Here is a 23,463-nt window from a genome sequence, read left to right as displayed (position 1 = left end):
GTCCGGTTTGTAGCGCCGTCTGTAAAATACCATAAAAAATATAATTATGCGTCTGAAATTTCTTAAACTTTCTATTCAACAAAAAAACTGCCATATAAAATAATATTTCAAAATTATATATTCTCTTCTTGATACACTGTAGTTCACCCACCGTATTGAGAGAGAACTATTTTGCATATGCGTGTGTTTATTGAAAGGAGTTGCTTGGTCACTTCCTGTCTGACAACAAGTGTTGAATGTCCTTGTGATATTTTTTGGCATGCTTTGTGAAACGATTACACCTAAACATAACAAAACATGACACACGCCAACTAAATTGTCAAGTAATCTTTTAGACAGAAGCTGGCATTTAATTTTTTTTTTTTGGTTGTTTTTTTGATATTTGCGAAGATTCTATAGACTCAACTCAAAGAAAGTAGCAAACAAAAAAAGGCATTTTATTTTTATGTAATGCTAATAAATTCAAAATAAGTAGATCTATACTATCATCTAGTAATAAAAGAGTGTCAGTAAGTAAAACATGAAGTATCACAAGTACTTTGGAGATTTTCCTCTGTTGTAAAAAAAATATTTGCTTTTAAGTGATGCACGATGGCATGCAATGAAATCGACCTATTTACTGGATTGGATGTTCAAAATCAGAGAGATACCTAATTTGACCTAAGCTAAAAATAATTATTATGCAATCATATTCGAATGACACAATCAAATTACAGTCTATATATAATCTAATGAAGAATTATTTCTTATACCAGTGAGTGAAAATCTCAAAGGCGCTACTGATACCTCTTTATAGAGATAAAGTCATCAACTATCATTAAGACATCTTGGGGTTTTCCCCTTATGCCAATTGTATTATACAACGAAGATCAAATTGTAATGATCAGGAAAATATTAGTGTCTGAGAAATAGATAATAACAGAAAATTGGTAAAAGATTTATTGATCATTCGAGACTATACATGGTAGTCGAAGATGAGACAATATAGGCTGGCATGATCAAGACGACCAAAAGAAGAAATGGATGTAGAAGTGCTGTAGTTAATGCTTTCCAAGAGTGAACAATTAACTGATATAAAATATGTAATAAAGTGTTGAGACCAAATTTATTATGTAATTAATAAACTTAATAAAAACCTGTTATAAATGTTTTACAGAATGGCAGCACCAACTAAAGAAGAAAGAGAGGCTTGTTGGAAAGAAAAAGATAAATATTGGCAATGTATTGATGATAATGGAGGAGATAAAACAAAATGTTTAAAAGTGCGAGAAGGATTTGAGGCAAAGTGTACTAAAGCTTGGGTATGAAAATAATTTCCCCCCAAAAAACATACATAAGTTCATATGTTTAAGACTTCAAATCCTAAGAAAAAAAAGGGATACATGTGCACCTACAGAAAGGGATACATGTGCACCTACATGTACACCTATGGGAAGGGATACATGTGCACCTATGGAAAGAGATACATGTGCACCTATGGAAAGGGATACATGTGCACCTATGGAAAGGGATACATGTGCACCTACGGAAAGGGATCGAGGTACAATAATATGCACATGCACTTAGTAGAAGAGTTTCAAATGTAGACGAATTCTACTCAGATTAAATAATGATTTTTATGCCCCCACAGTGAAATGTGGTTGTATATTGTCGTCACCCCCGTCCATCCGTCCAGGGTACACAATTGCTTGTGGTCGCTCTAGAGGCTAAAGTTAATATCCGATTGACTTTAAATTTATATACAGTTTTTAAGGTCATGGGGCAAAAAAGCCTATTGATTTTCACCAATTTCCAATAATTACTGACAGAGTTATGACCCTTGATCACTTTGAAACATCTTGTGGATACTCTAGAGGCTAAATTTAATATCCAATTGACTCTTAATTTATATACAGCGTTTAAGGTCATGAGACGTAGAAGCCTAGTTATGGCCCTTGACCTCTTTGAAATATCTTGTTGGCGCTCTAGAGGCTAAAGTTAAAGCTTCAATTTATTCATTAAGATGGGCAAGATAATATATACATGTAGTGTGCTATGAGAGAAATTAACTGGACAACAAGGTTACGGCCTACCCTTATTTCGAAGTTCTAACTGTCAAGGGTTCTTTTACGTGCACACCAGCTTGAATTTTCATCCCATTTGAATGTCTAGACGCTTTCCATGTCAGGATCTCCATCCTGCATCACTGAAAAGGGGAAGCCATGTTGAAAATTCCTGGGGAACTTTTTCTGCCATCACAGGGATAGAACCCTGGACTTCCTAGTAAGTGAGCCACTGCTTTCCTCAATGAGCCAGTCTGGGAACTTGCTGTCCGCGAGTCTCTCAAAGCGATTTAACTTGCAACGTCACCTTTCACTGCTCATAGTAAAATGATCATGGATTTTCTCTGGTTCCTCCATTTCCTCCCACTGCTAAAGACCCTTACGCGCAAACAAATTATTGAAATACAATTGAACCCTATGTTAGTCCCAAAATGACCTAGTTTGTGTTGAGTGGACGTTATATCCCATTTCTCTTTCTCTCCCTCTCTAGATCCATCACTGCTATTTAAATCCATGTCCAAATTATTTTTCAGGTAAAGTACTTTGAAAGAAGAAAGGATTATTTACGTTATAAAGAAAAGATTGAAAAGGAAGGATATGAACCAATTAATCAGAAGTCTTAGTACAATTTAATTTACTGTATATTTGTATTGTTATATAGCGGGGAAAAATAAATTTTATACAAAAAACTAGTAACAAAAGGATTCGGGAAGTTTATATGCATCTTGTGTTCGAAAATGTACTATGGTGATATTTAGACAGTGTCTTCTATCAAATTTAAGTTCAACGGTTAAAAATGTTATATTCTTTTTTAAAAACCGGCTGTCAGTTTTAATTGGCATGATTATGTGTGAACAAATTGTGCAGTGATCTGTATTTTTTATATTATTATTTTTATCTGATGAGATCGGGGTAGGTAGACAATTGTAACACTATTCTAGTGATAACAGATATCAGCTTTGTAAATATTAGATTTATTTACATCGGAACAGAATATAAAACAGCTACATCAATACAACAGGAATTAAACTACACCTGGAAAATAAATTAAACATCAACATGGTACATTAATATAGTATGTGACTATATTTTAACCATTCTGCCCTTCTCCACCCTTCTGTCTCGGCAGCAGTTGAAAGCAGATGAGCCCATTTCGCCGGTCTCTGCCCCTCTCTTCTCCTCCCTGCTCATCTTTCATCTCCCTCTCTCCTCCTCTCTGCTCGTCTCCCTAACTGTTAGTGAACTGGTTGTTATATACCTTTCAACTGGGTCTACACACTCGAGATCGTTATTATATATTATGGCATTTACAAGTTATCTTAATTTTGCTGACTGATATAATAAATATATACATGTGGATTTGATAGTCTTTAATTAGTGTGTAGGTGTTTAGAACAAAGTGTATAGTTTGAAAAGCCAATATCATCTATTATCAAAACCAGCTGGGATCAGTAAGTTCTATGCACCTAAATGATCGTTCAATTTGATAAAAGTTATAGAGCACTTTGTCACACAGTGTAGTGGAAATAATATCCATTAAATGCTATTTCTTTACCTATTAATTGATAGTCTCTAATTAGTTCGAGGTGTTTAGAACAAAGTGTATAGTTTGAAAAGCCAATATCATCTATTATCAAAACCAGCTGAGATCAGTAAGTTCTATGCACCTAAATGATCGTTCAATTTTATTAAAGTTATGAAGCACTTTGTCACACAGTGTAGTGGAAATAATATCCATTAAATGCTATTTTTTTACCTATTAACTGAAAACCTTTACTTTCAAGATCGAGCTGATTTTCTGCTACATAATATGTAATGTATCATATATTTATAAAAGTTTTAAAAAATATATATATCCACATAATACAAATAGTTTTTCTTTTATTTTAACACTTTGACTTTTTCAAAACGGTTATTGTTATAGGGAGAGAAACTGAATTTTACAATCAGAGAGAGAGAGAGATGGGGTTTAACGTCCAATCGACATAAACTAGGTCAATTTGGGACTAACATATGGTTTAATTTTATTTCAATAATTTGCTTGGGCGTAGGGGTCTTTAGCAGTGGGAGGGACCCGGAGAAAACCCACGAGGTTGGACAGGCGACCCTACTCCTTGTCACGTACAACCGGGGATTCGCAACCCATTTCAATGAAACTTGCAGATTATAATTACTTTAATAATATCTCAGAGTAGCCAAAATTTCGGCCACTTCCGGTTAGCGGTTTCGGTGATATCAGGTTACCACACATTTCATGTGGCACGGCTACAGACCACAATTTTAAACCGATTTCAATGAAACTTGCAGATTATAATAACTTTAATCATATCTCAGAGTAGCCAAAATTGCGACCACTTTCGGTTAGCCGTTTCGGTGATATCAGGTTACCACACATTTCATGTGGCACGGTCATTTCGGGACTAACATATGGTTTAATTTTATTTACATAAATCACTTGCGCGTAGGGGTCTTTAGCAGTGGGAGGACCCGGAGAAAACCCACGAGGTTGGACAGGCGACCCTACTCCTTGCCACGTACAACCGGGGATTCGAAACCACGCCAGTCGACTCAATGACAGACGTTATGATACAGCGCGCGCACGCTAAACATTCAGCCATCCAACCCCCCTGTAACATAATAAGAACCTAACTACATTTTTTGGGCACCAACCACCACCGCCCCCCCCCCCAGTCAAAAATTTCCCCGTACGCCTATGCTTCCAGATCCTGGTGTAGTATAGACAAGTTCAACAAAATTTTGAACTATAAAAACGAAACGAAATAGTATCTGTGTTTTAATCAGATTGGATGATATTTTGTATTACCTATCTCTCTCTCATCTCCTACCGCCACCCCTGTTAAGTGGTGATTGGACACTAGACTCTTCCTTCCACTGTTAAAGACCGCTTGAAGTAGTAAATTGCTCTATATGTCACTCCGGAAATATCTTCTCTCTCTCTTCCTTCCCCTGTCTCATCTCATCCTCCATCTTTCCTCTCTCTCTCTCACACCTACCACCCTTTTAAATGTAAAAATAAGACTCTCCTGGCTCTTTTATTCTTTCTATCTCTCCTCTATCTCTTCCCTTTATTTTCCTCTCAATCTATCTTCCCTTTATCTCTTCATTTTTCTAGATTTTCCCCCCACCCCACCCAAACCCCTTTATTCATCTCAGATAGACTACTTTTAACAAAACTGCTCAACGCGTTTTCAAGCCCATGTGTTATGGAATAATCTAACACAGCTTAATTTTATTTAAACACGTCTTAACCGACTCTATGTACTTTATGTGCACCCACTATTAATATGCTATAATAATAATAAAAATCTATATATCTCCCCCACCCCCTCTCTCTTTCATTCTCCTTTTCATCCTCTTTCTATCTATATTCCTCCCCCCCCCCATTAATTGTTGAGAGTGGACATCAGACTCTTCCATTCCACTCCTGCGGGCCAACTCCTTGATTTTATATGCCAACAAGACTGAAGTATAGGACATGGTACTCAGATTAGAAATGTGAGAAAGGAGGATATTTTTATGTCCAACAGTTAACCATAATTTCAAATTTTGAACACACTTTTGAAATTAAAATGTAATTTCAATATTTGATTGGACGCCCCCTAAAATGGATGTCAAGAGCCATTGCCCCCTTTTGCATGCTACTCTGTGAGATAGACTGGGGTAGAACGTCTCGTCGACACCAGAAAGGAAGGTTAGTTCCAGACATTATGGTACCTAAAAGGAGAATTCGAACCTAAACCAGACACCGGAGCCAAATGGAATTAATATTATCCAATAAACTTATTGATTATTTGAAAATATCAAACAGAATTTAACATAAAGCTTTACATGTATTTTGTTAGTGTTAAAACACTAACAATATGTTACTAACCCATGTACTTTGATTATGTTTACGTCCACGTTGAATCATACTGGTGGAATTTTCCATACACAATTTCAAATATTATTTCGGAATTTAATTTTTATACGCCCAGATTGAAATGTGGTTGTATATTTTCGTCACCCCTGTCCCTCCGTACGGTGTCCAAAATTGCTTGTGGACGCTCTAGAGGCTAAAGTCAATATCTGATTGACTTTAAATTTATACACAGTGTTTAAGGCTAACAACAGGAGCAAACTTAGGCCCTCCTGGTTAGCAAGCCGAGGTCTTACTCACTGTGATATATTCTAGGAACTGGTTCGACCAAACAATACAATTTATTTCGTAAATAGACATGTATAAAAAAAACAGGAGAAATATAGTGATATGTTTGTAAATAATTTTATTTAAAAAAAAATATATACAATAACAATTATTTTTGTTTTCAAATTGTTTTTATCTATCTTTGGACATGGTTGACATTCAGAACAAAAGACATTTTCCGTTATATAATAAAATACTTGTTTGTGCATCAAGAAATTATGCAACATGTAAAATAATCCTTGACTATAATAACATACTGAGTATAAATATAGCTGCAATTACAATAGAGAAATCAATTTGTCTCAGTTCATATCCGATACAAAATATCATCCCATCTGATTAAAACACAGATCCTATTTCGTTTCATTTTTATAGTTCAAAATTTTGTTTAACTTGTCAATGCTACACTAGGATCTGGAAGAGTTGTTATCATTGACGTGTTCTGAATGGTGTGAGGAATTAGCCGATGAAACAATCTGTTAAGGCAAGCTTTAGGTGTGTTTTGCACGGAACTGTGGGTAATCCACTAGTAACATCAATGCTGATTGGTTAATCAAATGTCCGACGTAATAGGGTCAAAAGTTTGTTTAACTTGTCTATACTAAATACTACACTAGGATCTGAAAGAGTTATTATCATTGACGTGTTCTGAACGGTGTGAGGAATTAGGCGTGTTTTTCAAGGAACTGTGGGTAATCCACTAGTAACATCAATGCTGATTGGTTAATCGAATGTCCGACGTAATAGGGTCAAAAGTCGCTCATATGACCTCTGACGCGACCTATCACTACAACCAGTCAGATCTTCATGTAGTGTAGGCCATCGAAAGTATAAAAAAACGAAACGAAATATATTTTAATCAGATTGAATATCATCATGATTGGTTAAAATCTGATAAACAATATTCATGTCTACGTTACAAAATAATTTGACTATTATCATAAACCCTTTATTTTCTGATCTATATACGTCGTATATATATATATATATATGTCTATAGTTGACTGTATATATAAATGTAACAAGCATAGGGAAAGCAGATGACCTAATCTACTTTATTTCTAAAGATTTCCTTCAACAGTCCCTTTTGTTGATACTTCATACTCCATTCTTTCAAGCAAGCATACAAGTTAATGGGAGGTTCTGGATAGATATGGGGGGCCAGGGGAGGATTATCATAGTAGCATAGCCACCCCCACCCCACCCCCAACAACATTGCACAAATGACAAAACTAATATTTTTGAAACAAAGTATAATAAATAATTATTAGATTCTCATTAAAAGTGGGAATTCAGTAAAAGAAATATTAAATCATGTATGTGTGTGTGCATTGTATTATTTAGTTAAAATCTGATATTGGTAGGGTGATAGGATTATTTTATATCTGATAGTAACTTTCATTTCAAAGATATAAAAGAATGTTATCAAAGCATATTTCAAACTATACAATAGTTTAATGCCTAAGCCTAGTACATGTATACCAACATAATGCTGTTAATATAGTGAAATATGTCAATTACATTATAATGTATACTAACGTCCAAAAGAAAGTATACACTGTGCATTTTGTGCTGCATCAACCAAAGTCGTTTTTCCATGGTATACGGTATTTGGGTAGAATGTCAATTTGTTTCACATTTTTATTTTGCTTACAAATGTTGAGTTTGGACGCAAGAGACAAACTCAGTAATGCTTTATCAAATGTTTTTAATCTAAACAAAACTTAGTCATACTTTTAGTGTGTATACTTTCTTTTGGACGTCAGTATAGATCAATAATACATCTCCAGTCAATTGATATGAACAGCTATGAAATATTACTAAACAATGTTGAAACAATAAATGCACCAATATCAGCCATAGAATGGCAAATTCTATAACTAACAACAGAACATAGGAATTGTTAATGACAGTAAGAGCGTTAGTCAATGTTAATTATTATTTACGTCTTCTTTAACAACATTGTCTATTTTTTCTACACAATTTTTCTAAACAAACCAATGGAACATCCAGTTTGATCTCTTCAAAACATATGTAGACACATGGATTCCTTTTAGAAGGAAACTGATAGTTCACAAGGGAAATTAGGTTTAATCACAGCATACACTTGTATATTCCCATATTAAACTGAAACAAAATTTCACATTGATAAATATCACAAATTATTTTAGAAAATAAACAGTTGTTTGTAAGTTCCTTGTATATAACTGCCAAAAGCAAAGTGGTTATGTGCTACTCTTTTTAAGCTTCCATGACACTAAGCTAGTTGACCGACATTTTAAGTCCTAAATCGACAATTTAGAGGAACTACAAGCTAAAAACGTGATTCTTTGTACCATCAAGGGCCATGATTCAGGAAGTTACGATCTGATATATTTTAGTATCGAAAAGAACCATGTATTTTAAGTTTCATCAAAATCAGATCAAAATTGTGACCTCCAAAGGGTTCAAAACCTTGATATACCAATATTATTACACTATTTGCATACAAGGGGCGGCCATTTTGTCCAGCAGTCTTGGTCCAATTTTCACGAAATTCGAACCCAACTGACCTTACATTTTTTTAAATAGGGTAATAATTGTGACCTCTAGAGGAACCATAAGCTAAAATTGCATTTTTTCATACAATCAAGGGCCATAATTCAGAACGATACAGTCCGATATGCGCGAATATCGAAAGGAACCAAAGTCTTTGGTTTATAAAAATATATTTCAAGTTTCATCAAAATCGGATCAAAATTGTGACCTGTAGAGTGTCCACAAACAAATTGTGGACGGACGGACAGACAGGGGTGATTTAAATATATGTCCACATGAAAATGTGGGCATATAAAAATTGAAAAGGTTTAATTAGTCTTTTTGTGTATAACAGATGTGAACCAGAATAGAACCACATTACAAAACAGTAGACTTATTGTTGGATATGGTGGCCATTTAGGGCAAAGATTTATTCTCGAAATAAATGTCTGTGAGCAGAATACGCCTACATTTTGCAGGAGATGGACAGAGAATGAGCTTTAAAAAAAAAGAGATTTTTCGTACAATTTTGGGCAATAATCCAGGAAGTTAGGGTGCAAATATTGAAAGAAACACAGACCTTTGGGATGTAAACATATATTTTAAGCTTCATTAAAATCAGATAAAAATTATAACATCTAGAGTGTCAACAACCTTGGTATTAAATACCTTTACACTATTTGCATAAGGGGAGTGGCTATTTTGTTGGGCAGTTTTTGTCTGATTTTCATGAAATTCAAACTCAACCATCATTATGGTGTAATGGTGATATATCTGGAATGTTTTTTTAATTCGGATAAAAAATTGTGACCTTTAGAATTAGAGGGCCCACAAGCTAAATAAGTGACTTGCTGTACAATCAGGGGCCATAATCCAGGAAGTTAGTCCGATATGAGCAAATATTGAAAAATTAACCAGGGTCGGTCTTTGGGTTATAAACATACATCAATATCGGATAAAAACTGTGACCTCTATAGAGTGTCCACAAGATAAAAACATGATTTTTTGTACAATCAGAGGTCCTAATATCAAGTTGTGGCCCGATACAAGCTAATATCGAAAGGAACCAAGATCTTTGGGATATAAACCTAAATTTATGTTTTGTCAAAATCGGACAACAGTGATCTGTTGGGTGTCAACAAACAAATTGTAGACTGACGTCTGGGCGGACAGGTGCAACGACAATATACTTCCACATGAAAATGCGGTTAAAAACAAAGTCATAGGTATCACATAACCATCTTTTATATGGTTTTGTGATACCCATGACTTTGTTTTTAACCGCTAGTACCTACTGGTGTCACAGTATCAAGTTTATTATGACTTGAATCCCATCAAAGTTTATGTTATTCAAATGGTTTTGGATTCCTCTCTCTTGAAATTTTATTTGGATACACGTAAAAATGTGATGATTCACATGAAAATGTAGGCGCATAAAAACTTCTGTGTGAACTTTGTCCTGTCCTGGTATAAAGACATGGTTATCGAAAAAAATAAACGTCAGATCAGAAATTCTAATCAAAAACTTTATTTATACTTACATTCTATTTTTCTCTTCTGATTTTGTTGTTTCTGTTGTTTTAAAGCCTAAAAAAATTAAATCCAAAATACAGAAAGAGATGGGGAGAAATGGGGTTTAACGTCCACTCGAAACAAACTAGGTCATTTCGGGACTAACAAATGGTTCAATTTTATTTCAATAATTCGCTTGCGCGTAGGGGTCTTTAGTAGTGGATGGAAACTGGAGGACCCAGAGAAAACCAATGAGATTGGACTGGAGACCCCACTCCTTGTCACGTACAACCGGGGAATCGAAACCCCCGCCAGTTGACTCAATGACAGGCCGTATCATACAGCGTGCACGTACTAACCATTCGGCCATCCAACCCACCCAAATCCAAAATACACCAAACAATATATAATTTCATTTGGATGCCTTCAAAGTGAACAAAAGATAGGTTGGCAGGCAATGAATATTTCCACAGTAGCTATATCCTCCCGATAGTCCACAAAGATTATCAAATACTAAGTCTTTTAGTCATGATACTAAATTTCATTAACTTATTTATGTACCAGTAACATAAACAACACATATATTTTGAGTCAATTGGATGTCAACTTTAGCCTCTAGTGTCCACAAGATTTCTCAAGGTGATCAAGGCCAATAACTTGGACAGTAATTTTGACAGCATTATACAACCACAATATAATTTGGGTGTACAAAACAGAGAAGTAGGCTAGTTAGGTAGGTTCTCTAATATGCCCACTACCAGCTCTAAAATGTTCATAGGATTCCTGCTAAAAGTTGTTTTTTTTCTTAAAATTAAAGAACAGTGTCCTGTAACACACCCACAAGCTTTAAAAATCAAAATTTGACTGGAAAGAATACTTGACAAGATGAGTTTAAAATTTATAATCAGAAAATTTATAAATTCCATAGGATTGTTCCTCTTGACCTACAGAATAATCCCCCAAAAATTATATCAAGAACTCTGTTCCGTACCAAACATTCATTAGTACAAAAATAAATGTATTTGAAAAATGTTGAATTCTTCATAATTAAGAGCGGACATGCAATAACATTTGTGAACCAGGTTGTCACAGTGCATTATAAACAACAACTTCATCTAAAATTTAATTTTCCCTAAAATAATAAAGTTAAATTATTTCCCTACCTTTTTTATTGTTGTCCAATCATCAATAATATCAACATCTTTTAACATATAAACAATATAGGGTCGTAATTATAGTTAAGGAAACTAAAATAAAAAATATTCTACAGAACGATCATTTCCTACAAAATTAACAAAATAAATAAGATTTCGCTTGTAATTTCAAAAGAGAGAGAGAGAGAGATGGGGTTTAACATCCACTCGAAACAAACTAGGTCATTTCGGGACTAACATATGGTTCAATTTTATTTCAATAATTCGCTTGCGCGTATGTGTCTTTAGCAGTGTGAGGAAACGGGAGGACCCGGAGAAAACCCACAAGGTATGACAGATGATCTACTCCTTGCAAGGCACAGAAAGAGAGAGAGAAATAGTGTTTAACGTCCATTCGACACAAACTAGGACCCAGAGAAAACCAACAAGGTTGGACAGGCAATCCTACTCCTTACCACATAAAGAGAGAGAGAAATGGCGTTAAACGTCCATTCGACACAAACTAGGTCATTTTGGGACTAACACATGGTTAAACTTCATTTTAATAATTCGCTTGACCATAGGGAGGAAACCGGTTGCCATGTACAACGGAAGAGTTTCAAAAGAACACATCCGTTGATTGTACAACAAGTATAGCACTGGATCACCAACCAGAAAGTTCCAGGTTTGATCCTCATTCCTCAGGATTTTCCTGCTTGGTCTCCCCTTGTCAGTTTTTCAGAAACTGAGAACCTGGCAAGGCAAAGCGTCCAGTTATTCGAGTGAAATGGGAAACCAAGGTCCTGTGTAGTCAACCCATGACAACTTAAAGATCCACTGTAGAAATTGAAATAAAGAGCAGGCTGTATGCCATTGACCAGGCAAAATTTATCATAGCACTCTGCATCGTGTATGTCTGTCTTCAATAGTCTCGTTGGTGCAGAGAGAAAGACATTTTACCCATTTCATTAAAGTTTGTTGTGGGTCGAGCTAAATCACATTAAATGAGAATTTAAGATTATGTCCTAAGTTCAGCAATCTTTTATTGTTTGCCAAACTCTCCCACCTAGGGTGATATGTTAGACAAGTTAAATTACCCTCCAAATCAAACAATTTATGTGCATTTGTTCTAACTCTAACGTAAATATCCGATCTTGAAAAAACAAGAATCATGAGAAAGCATGTTTCAAAATTGTATAAAGCCATCTTTTCTTTACACAGGACTTAAAGAAAGTATTAGAGAGAATAAAAGGTAACGGGATAAAATTATTTTAGATTTTATTATAAGTAAAAGGATATCAGTAACAACAATAGGTTTCCGCCGTCTGTCTCTGTGAAATGGGTCGGATTTCTTTCTTTTCTTCTGACTCTGTGATTCATGCCAAAGATCTAAAAGTGAATAAAGGAAAAAAAAATATATTAGAAGAAAAATGGAAATATGCAGATCAATTAAAGTGGTACAATCGTTTGCACAATCAATGCAACCTACTTATTTCTGATAAGTCTATTCAGCGCTGCTCCTTTTGATTTTATCTGTAGGTGCAGGTGGAAAAAACACTTTTTATACCAACAAAGTATGTACTACTGAACCCCAATTTTCCAGATTGTGGAAAAAGTTTTGTGAATTTATGAAAAGGATAATGTGCTTTAGCTAACAAAAAATACACCATTAATCCACATTGGATACATAAATACACCACATTGGATACATAAATACACCACATTGGATACATAAATACACCACATTGGATACATAAATACACCATTAGCCCTATCTAAAACCGAATAAACTAAACTGGGAATAAACAGGTCACAATTTATGAAAAGAATAATGTGCTTTAGCAAACACCATCAATTACATAATTAAACCTGTTTAAAACCGAATAAACTGAACGGGGAATAAACAGGTCACAATTCTGTGGAAGACAATCTATTTATTTGTTTATTTATTCTTCAAGTAAAGTTCACAACATGACAACAAAAATGAGAACTATGTGCTGCATTGTACAAATGTATGATTGGGAAAGGATATAAGACAAGAATAGAGAAGTATGATAGGTATGGTGTCATGATGAGACCTTTATTTAGAATAGCCCATAAAGCCTTAAGTATATAACCTCTGTTGCTTATTTCAAATGGGGTCCATTTATTAGTGGGTGATGTTTCAAATAGGGTACTCTTAGTCTTTACCAAGCAACAATAAACTGTATTTGTATTCCATAGAATTGTATACTGTTTATAAGTAAAATATATAACTTTACCTGAGGATATATCTATATTATTTCTATCTTCTTCTAAACGTTTTATTTTATCTTCTAACTCTTGACGAACTGTATCAGCCTGTATTATCTTTTCACTCTGTCAACAAACATACACAAGAATATTTATTATTCACAACATAAACCTAGCATTATCAGTAGTAGTGGTGAAGAGCGGAAATGAAATGAAATGGGGTTTAAATGTCCTAATGTTCTCAGCACCAACTGTGCTAATTAAGACAGATATACACCATGCAGTATGCTATGACTACTATGAGGGGAATTTTGCCAGGACAGCCAGACTACAGTCTGCTCTTATTTTGGATTCCAACTGTCAAGGGTTCTTTTACATGCAAAGTCAATGTGTACACGGGACCATCCTTTTTTGTCCCATCCTAATGACTATATTTTGTCCACCGTACTGCACCACTGACAAGGGGAAACCACTCACTGAGCTTCCCAGGTGGCGGGAGTCAACAGTCACAATAAACCTTACAACCATCTGTTTGAATAGTAGATTGGATGCCTCGATAGTCAAAAGGAAGCTTTGGGTTTACACGGACAGGACCTCAATTACCACCAGGGTAAATCCTGGAGTAATGTAATTGTTATGGAGGTGTTGATAGACATTTATTAAAACAAAGACTAATGATCAAACCACCATAATACAGCCATTAGTAACAATGACATCTACATGTGAAAGAATTGCTTTCCACTTCTAACATCTAGTATAACACCCTTCTCTATATATAATAAATACCTGAAGATTCTGAAATGCTGCTAGTTCCTCACTTTCAAAGTTTATTTTTATACAACAAATTCTATGTTCACGAAAAATGGCTGAAAGAGAAAGAATAATTAACATAGATTATATTATTAATATTAAGTCATTCAAACAATAAGTTGACTGTTCGCTGTTAAATTTTTGGAAAATTTCAAGTGAGAGGGGAAGTAACTCCATTTAAAGTTCTTTAAAGTCACAGATCCTGATTTCAGAAAATATCTTTCGAAAATCCCTCAAATGACAATCAGTGGCTTTAAAATAACAGGCCCAGGTTTCACAAAACAATCTCAAACTTAATTTAAGAATTTACTCAAAATTATTCACTTTATTTTAACTAAAATACAGCCCATTATAAAAATTTTGTTGTTTTAATGTATCAAATACATCAATAAGAAGCCATGCATAATTTTTTAGTGTTTCTTGATCAAAGATATTTATCATTAACAGTGATTAAAAGTTGAGTAAATTCTTAACTTAAGTCTGAGAAGGCTTTGTTATACCAGGGCCCAATGAAAAGACCATCTTGAAGAAATATGACACACTTTTTATTTCTTTGCTGTCAAACTTTATGTTAAATTGCAAACAGTGGCCTTACATACAAGATGTAAAGACTGCTTAACAAAACAATTTAGCAAGACATTATTCATCTGCATTATTTATCTCCCTTATCTAAAACGCACACCATCAAAGAACCACCTTTTCAACAAAAGCTGAGCAACAGTACAAATATATTAAAGGACACAGATCCTTCATTTAAAAATCTTGATTACTATTTGTACAATAAATGGGATATGCCTAATCTCTTGATGATTAGGGTTAATTTTTTATATGGACAAATCTGTGAGTCACCTACTGTATATAATTCAATAATTTCATTAGATACATGTATCTTTTCACCAGCCCTTTTAAAATTTCTTCTGTCTGATAGTGCCAGCAAAAGCCACTCAAAACCCACCTTTCCTACAGAACCATTTTTCTAATCTTTTCTTTTTATAATAAACATATAAACTAAAGATTACTTTAAAAATATTTTTATTTCATCTTTATTTACATGAATATCAATCATAAAATGATAAAAAATTTACAGTTTTAATGATATTTGCTGTCAATCTCAGACAGAAGAAATTTCACATACAATTTTAAGCTGCCCTAGTTTTGATATCTGTACAAAAAGTTATATCACTCAGTCCTACTCACAAGTTAGGACAGTTACTCAACTTAAGTTTCAGAAAAATCTTGACTGCTGTCAATGTAATCAGATTGTAGTCAAAGCACCCTAATAGCAAAAAAGTCCCATTATTATATAAACCATGGTCATAGATTAAAAGGTCACATAATTAAAACTTTTGTACATAAAAGACTAAAGAGGCAGAAATGGTATCAAATATCATAGTTCAATAGTTGCTACGAGTAATATGAAATGAAATGGGTTCAACGTTCTACTGTTCTGCTCCGACTGGGCTATGCCCGGGCAGCGGCACTATAGCTACATGGGACCTCAGTTTTTCATCCCAGCTGCCTTTGCCAGGACCAGTAATATGAATGATTGTTGATGATGGTTGAAGATTAACACTAGATAGTTCTTATCTGAATAGATTTTTCCAAAAAACCTGCGTATCAGACTGAATTAGTAAAGTTACTCTAACATAAAGAAATTTTCCTTCAAAATAACAAACACCAGTAAGTCTCTCTAAATTGAAGCAGACATTTCCCCATCACAATTAAAGTTACTTGAAGAAAGATTTCTTCTTTTTTTTATGCCATCATCCTTTCACTATGTCTTTTATTACCTGCAACATCGCATTTTATTTTACTCTCTTGCTCCAACTGTGCTAATGGCATTAAATATTCCTCAGCTTTTTCTTCTTTTACTTCCACTAGTTTTATTTCATACTGATTGTATCTCTCTTTGTATAATCTGGTTAAAATACAAAAATTAAAATTACAAATATATAAGCACACTCATTGTTATCATGTCTTGAACAAAACTACAGTAAACTTCACATAAGTCGGATCTAAGTGGACTGACCAATTTTATCCAAGTTAAGCAAAGATCCGAGGTAGCCGAAGACCGAAATTCAATCTTGGTTCGATTAGAAATAAACAGCAAAAGCTGGATAATAATTGATTCAAAGGTACATTTCAAGCTTTTGTTTGTATATGCGAGTAGATAACTTCCGTTTTAGTGCGACTGCGAGTAGATATATGTACCTTCCGTTTTGTCGCCATCTTTGAAAAATGTCCTAAATTTTCCCGGAAAGTGTCTCATACAGCAGATAGCGAGTTTCGAATTTTCCAGGAAAATTCTATTATTGCGTCGCGTCAAATAGGCTGATTTGAGTCAAAATGATAGGGGAAAGTATTTTGGGGCTCGAGCATGGAATACCTAACTGTGTTTTAGACCATCGGGACGAAACTGACAGTGAAATTATGAACATACTATACTGTCGATCTGACTTAGGTTGAAGGAAAAAATCAGAATTAGATGAAATGGACCAAATATTTTGATCCGAGTTGAGCAAAGATCCGACTTAAACACAGAAATTTAATAAGAAAAACATGCAAGATCAAAGGGGCCAAACAATTTTATCCGAGTTGAGCAAAGATCCGACTTATGCGAGGTTTACTGTATATTTATAAAATGATATCAGCCTTAATCAAGTTTTCCTGAAACATCATGGACTATCAGTTTGAAATCTGGTACATTCAAAAGGAACTGGGAATTTAAAAATGACAAAAACTTCAAGGAGGTGCACACTGTCTGCTTGATGCCCATTGATGAGCTTTTTGATGAATCAATTGATAGGGATTTTGTGGTTGAACAGTCCTAACACTTTATATTCCAACTGAAAAGATTAGTCAAACTAATAAACATAGATAGTCTGCTGATGTCAATCTAAAGGGATATAACAGAAACTGCAAACACATAATGGCAGTTGATCGCTTAAAAATATAACAAGTAAAGACCAATATATTCTTGTACAGGGTAAAAGATAGGGTGCCAGTGAAGTCGTCCACAAGCAAAGTCGTCCAAAACCGTTGGTGGAGTCGTCCACAAGGCATTGGTGATGTCGTCCACAACTATTGGTGATGTCGTCCACAACTAAGTATAAGAGTCGTACACAATTTACTCGTACTCGAAACGCCGATGTTATTTGATTTCAGATTGTTTGATTAGTATTAACAATGTTTTTGTAATAAAGTATATTCACATTTTGTAATGAAGTATACTTGTATTGTTTGTAATAAAGTTAATCGTATTGTTGAATTATTGTATGATCTTTCTTTTCATGTTAGATTTTAGTTTGTTTTGTTAGATTTTAGCATTTTTGATTGTTTGATTAGTATTAACGATGTTTGTGTAATAAGGGTTATTCGCTTTTAATTGACGTTATGATTGTAACATTTTTGATTGTTTGATTAGTATTAACGATGTTTTTGTAATAAAGTATATTCACATTTTGTAATGAAGTATACTTGTATTTTTGTTTGTTTGATTAGTATTATCGATGTTTTTGTAATAAAGTATTGATTATTATTTTGCGTTATGATTTTAGTCATAATTTGTCTGAAGTTCAAACATGTCGCCCATTGAAGATTAGCTAAATGCAACTCATTGTCATAATAATTGTAAAACGGCTTCATCAGAAGTTGGGTATATATTGACCGTAAAATTTAAGATTCATTACTGATCTATATCATAAGCTCTAATTATCTACTATGCAGGGCTGTCGGTAATTTTTCACAGTTGATTAGCAGCACTGCTAATCAAAAAGTCCAATTTTGCCAAATTTGATTAGCAAATTTAAAAATTGATTAGCCTAAATAACAAGATATTACTTTAGTTCATAACAAATATGATTAGATTCCATTCTTACTATTCTTAGATTTTTTTAGCACTGCCACAAGTACTTGTGACAGTTTGTGAATGTGATGTAGACATTTAGTTAGGTCTTATGTCTGAATCCAATTCTTAACAGTGACTTCCAAGGCCCCAATCATTTTAATTGTTATTTTTTGTTACGTTAGAAATCTTCGTTAGAAAACAATTTCGTCTGCTTTTTATTGTGTATTGCTATTTTTGTTCAATCGGGCGCACCTCGATTAACTAGACACACGCGATATTTTACGGGAATTTTTACTTTGATTTATCATTTTACAATACGTTAACATATATTTATTTTTTTATATTTTATTTACAATACGTGGGGGATACACTGGCTTTATTTCTTTCAAAATGAATATAATATAATTACTTGATGTCTCGCAACGTGAGTGGTACTACTTGATTCCCTATTTTCGGTTTAATAGTCCCTATTCATAGAGTTATGTCCCTGTATTATATACTATTCAAAAAAAGTAGGGGATATTTGATTTTGGGGGCATAATACTAAAATATGCAAATGACTACGAAAAAAGTCACTATAGAACCTAACAGAAGAAACATTTCCAGTTACATGTGACGCCCAAACGCACCAATAACTACCGCATGGAATGCAGGTGATGCTTGGGATCATCATCGGGGTCCAACCCAAGATTTGCACGACTCTGACTTTGAATGTTACAGTCATTGTGGCATTGAATTCCAGGGTGGAAACATCAGTTTAATTGTTTTAGTGACCAGAAAACAAATTTTGATATGCGTCGGCTTACCCAAAATGAAAGGTTACGTGCCCTTGGCATGCTACAGATCGGCACAACACAGGCGGTTGTGGCGCGGACGATGAATGTTTCTCAGTCTGTCATAAGCAGGCTATGGTCCAGATACCGTGATACACAATCTGTACAGGACAGACCACGCTCAGGTCGACCAAGGGCGACAACTCAAGCCCAGGATCGATTTATCCGTACCTTGGCCTTGAGAAATCGTGTCATCACAGCAAATCAGATCAGCGCTCGTCTTCAAACAGACACTGGTGTGAGAGTGAGTGACCAGACGATTCGGAATCGACTGCATAGGGGTCACCTTCGCACCCGACGTCCTCACGTGATCCCTTGTTTGAGAGATCATCACATTCAGGCAAGACGTCGTTGGTGTAGGGATCGTAAACACTGGGATAATCGACGCTGGAGCAATGTGATGTTTTCAGATGAGTCAAGGTTCACTGTTGATTTTTTGGACAGACGTAGGAGGGTGTGGCGTCGTCGAAACGAGCGCTTCCAAGACGTTAACGTCATCAGACATGATCGATTTGGGGGTGGTTCTGTTATGGTGTGGGGAGGCATCACTGTTGCTGGAAGAACGGCTTTCCATGTTGTTGCAGGGCATGTTACAGGCCAGTACTACCGGGACAACATCTTGGCAGTCCATGTTGTGCCGTTCGCACGACGTCATGGCCGCCGTTTCATCTTCCAGGATGACAACGCAAGATGTCACAGGGCCAGGATCGTTACAGGTTACCTCCAACAACAGAACATCACCACATTACCTTGGCCAGCACTGAGTCCCGACCTTTCCCTCATCGAGCATGTCTGGGACATGCTTGGACAGAGGTTACGTCAACGTCAACAGCGTCCTGCCAATGTCGAAGAACTTGCTGCTGCGTTGCAACAGGAATGGGACAATCTGGACCAAAATGACCTTAGACGTCTCATTAGGAGTCGGATCAATGCTTGTTTGGCAAACAGAGGAGGATTTACCCGTTACTGACTTGGTTGTGATGCTGTGGTAACTCTGCTGTTTGACCCCGGGTATCATTTTACCCTTATAATGGTCAGTCTGTGCCTTACTTAGTCTAACGATCATTTGGAATAAATCGATGAATGTGAACTTCATTTCATTTTGTCATTTGTTTCTTCGTCAGTTTCATTAGGTGACTTTAACAACACTTAAAAATCAAATATCCCCTACTTTTTTTGAATAGTATATAGTACCGTATAATGAATTGTGTCTGGGTAGTTCGAGAAAAAAATGTCACACGGAGAATTCAGTTTTGTTTATAAAATTTTATTCAACATTTTATACACGTTGAAAGTGTTCAGAAAGCCTTCTAGTCTTCAAATGTGGATTATCCTTCTGTCAAAATCCAAAATGACAGGCATATTAATGATTCGCAGTTACTGCGAATCAAAAACTTTAGATTTTAATTTTTGATTAGCAACAGACAAAATATGTATCGCAAATTGCGCTGCGATACTGGTTGTCGGCAGCCCTGCTACTATGGCTAGTGTCTGTGTAGTTTGTTCCAAGGACGTGCGTCCCCGACAAGAGGCATTGCAATGTGATGGTTGTGACCGCTGGCAACATCGCATTTGTCGTCGAATATACGAGACCAACCCCAATATTGGAAGAGTAAGTTACTGATTAGCTAGTATTTAATTACATGTAGCTAGTATTTAATTGGTATTATTTTATATGTAAGTTTATATCAACGTATTCTTGTCTATAGGTGATACTGCGCGACAAAGAAATAAATTTGAGACAATAGCAGGGAAAATCTTTAAAATATGGGAATTGTATGAACAGCGGGAAAAAAGTGTATCAGGGCTTTTAAAGGACGTGGGTCGTTTGGTAGCGGTGTAGAAATTCATTTGTGCATGGGGCTTGTTATATTAATGAACTTGTTATATTAATGAAATTGTTATATTGAATTTGTTAAATTTGTTTTATGAAATTGTTATTTATTGAATAAAATGATTTACTTTGTTGTTTATTTGCCGGGAGAAAGGGTAATCACGCAGAAAAACTATACTAATTAAGAATATCTTATGTGTCCCGAAAGTAAACTATGTCGTGTGGACGACTTTTCCAATGTATTACTATATATATCCAGGAATTATACTCTTTTCCAACGTATTACTATATCCAGAAATTATACTCTAAGTCGTGTGGACGACTCCACCAACGGGTGTGGACGACTTAACCAGATTTTTCGTGTGGACGACTTGACTGGCATTCAAAGAATACATACTCGTCTTTCAATACATTAAATTGTCTTTCTAGCTCCGCCATATCTTCTAAACATTCATTTCTTTTTCTTTCACATTCTTCTTCATCTATTTCTGAAATAAAAATAAATTTATTAAATAATGTATCCATGCTTTTAGTTGTTAAAATGGGATGAAATACAGACCTTCACTGTACACATTGGCTGACATGCTCAGAAAAGAATCCTTGGCAGTTGGAATTTGATAGACAAAGTGTAAGACTAAGAGTAGTTACATGGGATAGCACACTGCATGGTGTATAAAGATCTTCGTTAGTCTGCTGGGAGCAAAAATGTAAGACTTTTAAACCCAAATTCATTTTCTTTTGTATATAACAATAGTGGCCTAGATCTAATGTAAATACTTAAACTGACATTATCAATGACCGGGCTGTCATCATTTCATTTGTGTAAAATTTGTGACGTTTTGATTTTTCTCGTTTTTAAATTTCTTTAAATTTGCCTAATACTTTTCATGAATGAGGTAACTGGAAATGCAAAGTACACGTCCATTTGGAGACGCAACAATTACATAAATCAAAATCCGAAAACTGGAAGAAAAAAAACATTTTTGTACCAGATTCATCCTCTTCCTCGGTCGACCCCGATTCTTCATCGGAACTTTTGTCACTTTCTAAAGTCTCCTGTTCCATATCTTCCTCTTCCGTGTCCCCCTTTCCTTGTTCGGGATTAGACATTGTTCAGATTAGAATACACTACTTGATTTCACGAAGATTTCTTTCTTTCTTAACATATTTTGATCACATTTCGTTACAATCAACAACAAAATTGAAAAACGCGGACTTAGCGGAAGTCTATATATTTGACTACGCGTGCGCATTCATGACTTGAAAGAATTAAGATAGACTTGGTTTTCCAGCATTATACCATTAATGGCAATCGTTGCGTGGTACACAAGGCTGACCCAGATTTTCAATATGCATAATTTTATTATGGACTAACTCTTTGATCTATAGATTTTTAATATTTCTAAAATTCTTTATTTTTATCCTAGGAGCGGGTGGGGGTTTGGAGGCAATCAATTGGAACATTAAAATATATTTATTAATTTAAAAAAAAAAAATCGTCTTGCAAATGCAGTAAAAGTAAAAGCTTCAATTGCTTGATTTCTTTAGAAATGGAATGCAATGGGGTTTGACGTCCTACGTTTGCTTCAAGCAGTAATTATTTCGAAAGTATTGTATAATTTAAAGGCATAAAGAATTTGATCTAAAAACAAGCCAAGCAGGCTTTTATCAATTTGCTTCCTTGTATAGGGAATTATCTGTTTCACAGAGTTATTGCGAAAGCCTTCTAATAACTCTGTATAAGATGACTGACCTTTAAGTTCAAGTATGCTTTCTACAGGTGACCTCACATCATGCGGCTTCGATCATTGGCTTAGTCGCACGCTCATGGTCTACATAAGACGTTGTAGCGTAGACTGGTCCGGGCAGAATGGTGCCCTAAGCTTTACTCATTTTATATACCCATTTACACTAAATAGGAAATATTTTATCTACATGTAGATATATACTTTAAACACCTTTATTTATTTTTCTAATACTGCAATTCTAGCATACCTAAGTTTGGTATGCCTACCCTCGGTCGAGGCCCCAGCACGCCTCTGTTTCATGTGTTCTGACAATACTGTCCATAGCGCAGTTTTTGGTTTCTTCTTTCCGATATGTGGAAACACCTATCATTCCCGGCAAAGGGATATAATAAGAAAAGAAAGACCCTCGAGCGGACTCAGCCTATCAAATATGTTCTAGATCTTTATACAGATATACTTTTTTTTATAATAAATGACATGTTGATTGTGCCTTTTAAGATTGTATAGCATTTTATATAATATTTTTCTATAATATATTGGCAAATTATAGTAGTAAGTTAATCGCATGTTTCTGAATTCCAACAGTTCAAGCTAAGTTAGTAGAACATTGTATGTTTATGTGTATAAACGACCAGCCGTGCCGAACGATGCGAAACCGTTTTTTTTTTATGAACAGTATTTAAGATCCCGAGAGCCGGTGTTGTATTGTAATTCAAATCCTTCAAACCCGAAAAAAAACACTTTTCCGACA

At 35.0% G+C, this 23,463-nt stretch overlaps 1 protein-coding gene across 1 annotated transcript; it reads right to left on the bottom strand.

Annotated features, from left to right (window-relative positions):
- Positions 1–6,345: 6,345 nt before the first annotated feature.
- On the bottom strand, positions 6,346–22,196 carry LOC126820841 (breast cancer metastasis-suppressor 1-like protein-A). The gene is made up of 9 exons (XM_050548974.2): positions 21,954–22,196; positions 21,362–21,452; positions 16,241–16,368; positions 14,427–14,506; positions 13,670–13,766; positions 12,708–12,797; positions 11,439–11,503; positions 10,305–10,350; positions 6,346–8,373 (listed from the first exon to the last, which is right to left on the bottom strand). Exons 1-9 carry the CDS (start codon positions 22,072–22,074, stop codon positions 8,369–8,371), a joined length of 723 nt encoding a protein of 240 aa, XP_050404931.1. The 5' UTR covers positions 22,075–22,196; the 3' UTR covers positions 6,346–8,368.
- Positions 22,197–23,463: the final 1,267 nt, after the last annotated feature.

The sequence above is a fragment of the Patella vulgata genome, chromosome 5 (genome assembly GCF_932274485.2).
Source record: "Patella vulgata chromosome 5, xgPatVulg1.2, whole genome shotgun sequence".
NCBI lineage: Eukaryota > Metazoa > Mollusca > Gastropoda > Patellidae > Patella > Patella vulgata.
This window is presented reverse-complemented; position numbering and strand designations above follow the sequence as displayed.

Coding starts and splice junctions, on each gene's coding strand:
- LOC126820841 (XM_050548974.2), bottom strand. CDS start 22,074: ATGTCTAATCCCGAACAAGGAAAGGGGGACACGGAAGAGGAAGATATG. Junction 14,507..16,240: donor AATAAAATGCGATGTTGCAG/GTAATAAAAGAC, acceptor TTTCTCTTTCAG/CCATTTTTCGTGAACATAGA. Junction 10,351..11,438: donor ATTGGACAACAATAAAAAAG/GTAGGGAAATAA, acceptor TAATTTTTTTAG/GCTTTAAAACAACAGAAACA.